The following is a 3,195-nucleotide window of genomic DNA, read 5'->3' on the forward strand; positions in this document are numbered from 1 at the left end:
TGTTTAATGTTCAGGTTAGAAGTCGACAGACTGCTATAAATCCTGCAGATAAATTTGAACATTCAGTTTTTTTACCAAGTCTTTCGGTTGAGGTGCAATTATTAAATCAGGGATATATTTAGTTTATTTTGGGGTAGTAGTGATTTCTGATGGTTCGATCTCTGTTCTCTCTCTCTCTCACACACACACACACACACACACACACACCAATAAGGTTGACGTGACTTGATACACACATCACATGACACACATGTGTTTAATTCTCAAGAAACTCAAACCTGCATGACTTAATTTTTTTCTGTGAAACACAAAAAGGTTTTTAAGAAAGTTGGATCAAGTGTCTGGGTTTGTTTGTCCAGAGAATGAAGTCATACAGGTTTGAGTAAATTACACATAATCAGGAATAAACGGATGTAAACAATCACGACTGCAGAAAGAACAACTTTAACACGAGAGACGTCACTCACCTCATCCAGGGACTTTTTACTTTCATCGTTATCTTCATCTGCATCACTCTCTGCATCTGCGTCTGCTGATTAACACGAGAGAGACCACGTCACTAAACAGTCCTAGGCTCGTTTTACCTGTTTCATGTTCAACCACAAACCTTTGTCATCGGCCAGACATGAGTTATTTAATAGCGACCCAGTGGTTTTATCAATGGACTTCATTCCCTGCAGTCTTCTTTCTCCTCTTTCGTTCCCGTCTGCAGTGTCTAAAGTCTCCTGATGAGTGGACCCTGTCACAGAAAACACCTGTGTGTTTAAAACAGACCTGACCCATGATAACTGAGGACTATAAAACCAAGAACAGATCTTTATGTCATGTACGTACGAGGGAAATGGATTAGCAAGAAAAAAACTCAACTTGATCTTAATCTTAAAAATGTAAAAAACGTCAACAGACAAGATAAAATAACCTACTCAGCAGGAAACAAGGGACAAACTGATAAAGACAAAACCCAGGCGCTCTGAGGCTGAAGCTGGTTGGTCAGCGGGGGGCAGCGAGAGACTGGACTTCAGCTTACAAACACATCCTACAGCACTTACAGACATTATTAGCTGATGAAAAGGATCTCAAACAAGCATGTGAAAGTGTCCTACAGGAGAAACGCAGCAGGTCTGGTCAGAGGGACTCGTCTGGACTCTGACCTGCGCCGGGAGACGACGGCTCACACAGACTGGACGTGTCACTGCAGGTGTTGGACGTCTGCTCAGAGAGTTTCTTCTTGGTGCTGCCGTCGGTTTTGTGGGAATTCTTCTTGTTCTTGATCAGGATTTTACCCATCAGGTCCACGGGGCTGGGCAGAGGAACACCGGCCTCCAGCTGCAAAACACAGACCCAGAAAACCTGTGTCTCAAAATCATAACTTGGTATCGCTTCACAATAAGGTTTATTAGTTTACATTGGTTAACAACATTAGTTAACATAATACAACATAAACATGAACATAATTAACTTCTCTTAGTTAATGCTAATTCCAGCATTTACTAATGCATTATTAAATTCACAAGTTGTGTTTTTTCACATTAGTTAAAGCACAATGAACTAACATGAACCAACCACGAATCAGTGCATTTCTATGAACTAATGTTGAAAAAGATGAATGAATCCTGTAATAAAGTATTGTTCATTGTTTGTTAGTGTTAACAAATGACACTTATTGTGAAGTGTAACTGATCATTTTATAGCTTAGAACAAACTAAAACTCTTCTGCATTTTGAAAAAAGACCAAATACTGGAATACTCAAATGTTGGGGTTTTCAAGCGACTCGTGACTCGTGTGTTTACCACCATCATCTTCTTAAAACTATATGTGAAGATATGCACACAAGGCCAAACTCTTCACTACAACCCACCAAAATAAAGTTCTGTTTTGTAACTTGAAGAAACAGATAAAAAAAACTAAAAAAACTACTGTTTAGCAGCAAAATGTTCTGTTGTAAAGAAATTGTTCTAATTGCGCTTAATTAGGCTTAAAGGTTTACTCTTTTTTTTTTAGAAATCTAATTAAAACAGAAATTCTGATTCATAAAGCCCTACACATGCCAAGTGTTCCTGGTCACAGCATTCATTATCTGACCCCTGAATCAGACACAGGAGTCACTCTGTGTGTGTGTGTGTGTGTGTGTGTGTGTGTGATCTGTTTTCACTCACGGGGTATTTCTCCAGTGGGTCTGTGAGCAATGCATCTCCAAATATTGATCTGCAATACTCAGCCATCTTTGCCTGCTGTTTGGGACTAAAGCACAGTAAGAGCGTGAGACACATTCAGGAAGAAAGTGACACTTTAACACACGCAGGGCTAGCATTACATTCTGAATGAAACATTCTATCCATACAAGGTTAAAAAAGACCAAAATAATCTAGAGTTTAAAGTATGAAAGAAAGTCTGCACATCAAGCACTTCAAAATGAACTAATGTGCTTAACTTATTGTTAGATGTCCTCATGCTTGTTCTAATACACTGTTTTGGCCAATGCAGAGAAGTCTAGATTTAAATATCACCCAATATTTTATTTTTATCCAACAAAATGGGATATACTCACACTATTTTTATTTTATGAGTATGCAGTATTTACTATTATGTATTATACAGTATTAAAGATACCAGTACTTTAATCACTATTTAAATTAATTCCTAATTTATTACTTTGTTCTCCGCTTTCCTCTTTTATTCTTATAAAGGTTGCTTCCTTTTTGGAGGTCTTTGCTGTCCCTTAGTGTGAAGATTACTAGCAACATTTTAAATTATAGTAGCCTATATGTACACAGTTGCAAACTTATATTTATTAATTGGAAATTATATTTAGATATTTTAGATTATTTCTTGGGATATATAGGCTATATGTATACACATACAAATGCCAGGACTGATTTCTCATCCCAGTCCAGTCCAGCCCTGCACACACACACACACTCACACACTCACACACTCACGCACACACACACTATAACACACTCGCGCACACACTCGCTCGCGCACACACTCGCTCGCGCACACACACTATAACACACACTCACACTATAACATACACGCACACACTCACGCACACGCACGCACGCACGCACACTCACACTCACACTCACGCACACACGCAGACTGTATGTGTTATTGTTCTACACTGAAACCTACCCCTTACAGGAAACTATAGACATTTTTAGATCTTCAAAAAAAAAAAAAAAAAAAAATCA

At 38.4% G+C, this 3,195-nt stretch overlaps 1 protein-coding gene across 1 annotated transcript in view; it reads right to left on the reverse strand.

The window, feature by feature from the left end:
• LOC122325519 (1-phosphatidylinositol 4,5-bisphosphate phosphodiesterase beta-1-like) overlaps positions 1-3,195 on the reverse strand; it is a 21,664-nt gene that overhangs the window by 10,474 nt on the left and 7,995 nt on the right. Inside the window, exons 9-11 of the mRNA XM_043220555.1 lie at positions 2,158-2,242; positions 1,146-1,326; positions 468-532 (exon numbers count right to left, since the gene is read on the reverse strand). Coding sequence (XP_043076490.1) covers positions 468-532; positions 1,146-1,326; positions 2,158-2,242 — 331 coding nt within the window. The remainder of the gene's footprint in view (positions 1-467; positions 533-1,145; positions 1,327-2,157; positions 2,243-3,195) is intronic.

Source organism: Puntigrus tetrazona, chromosome 20 (assembly GCF_018831695.1).
Source record: "Puntigrus tetrazona isolate hp1 chromosome 20, ASM1883169v1, whole genome shotgun sequence".
Classification (NCBI taxonomy): Eukaryota; Metazoa; Chordata; class Actinopteri; order Cypriniformes; family Cyprinidae; genus Puntigrus; species Puntigrus tetrazona.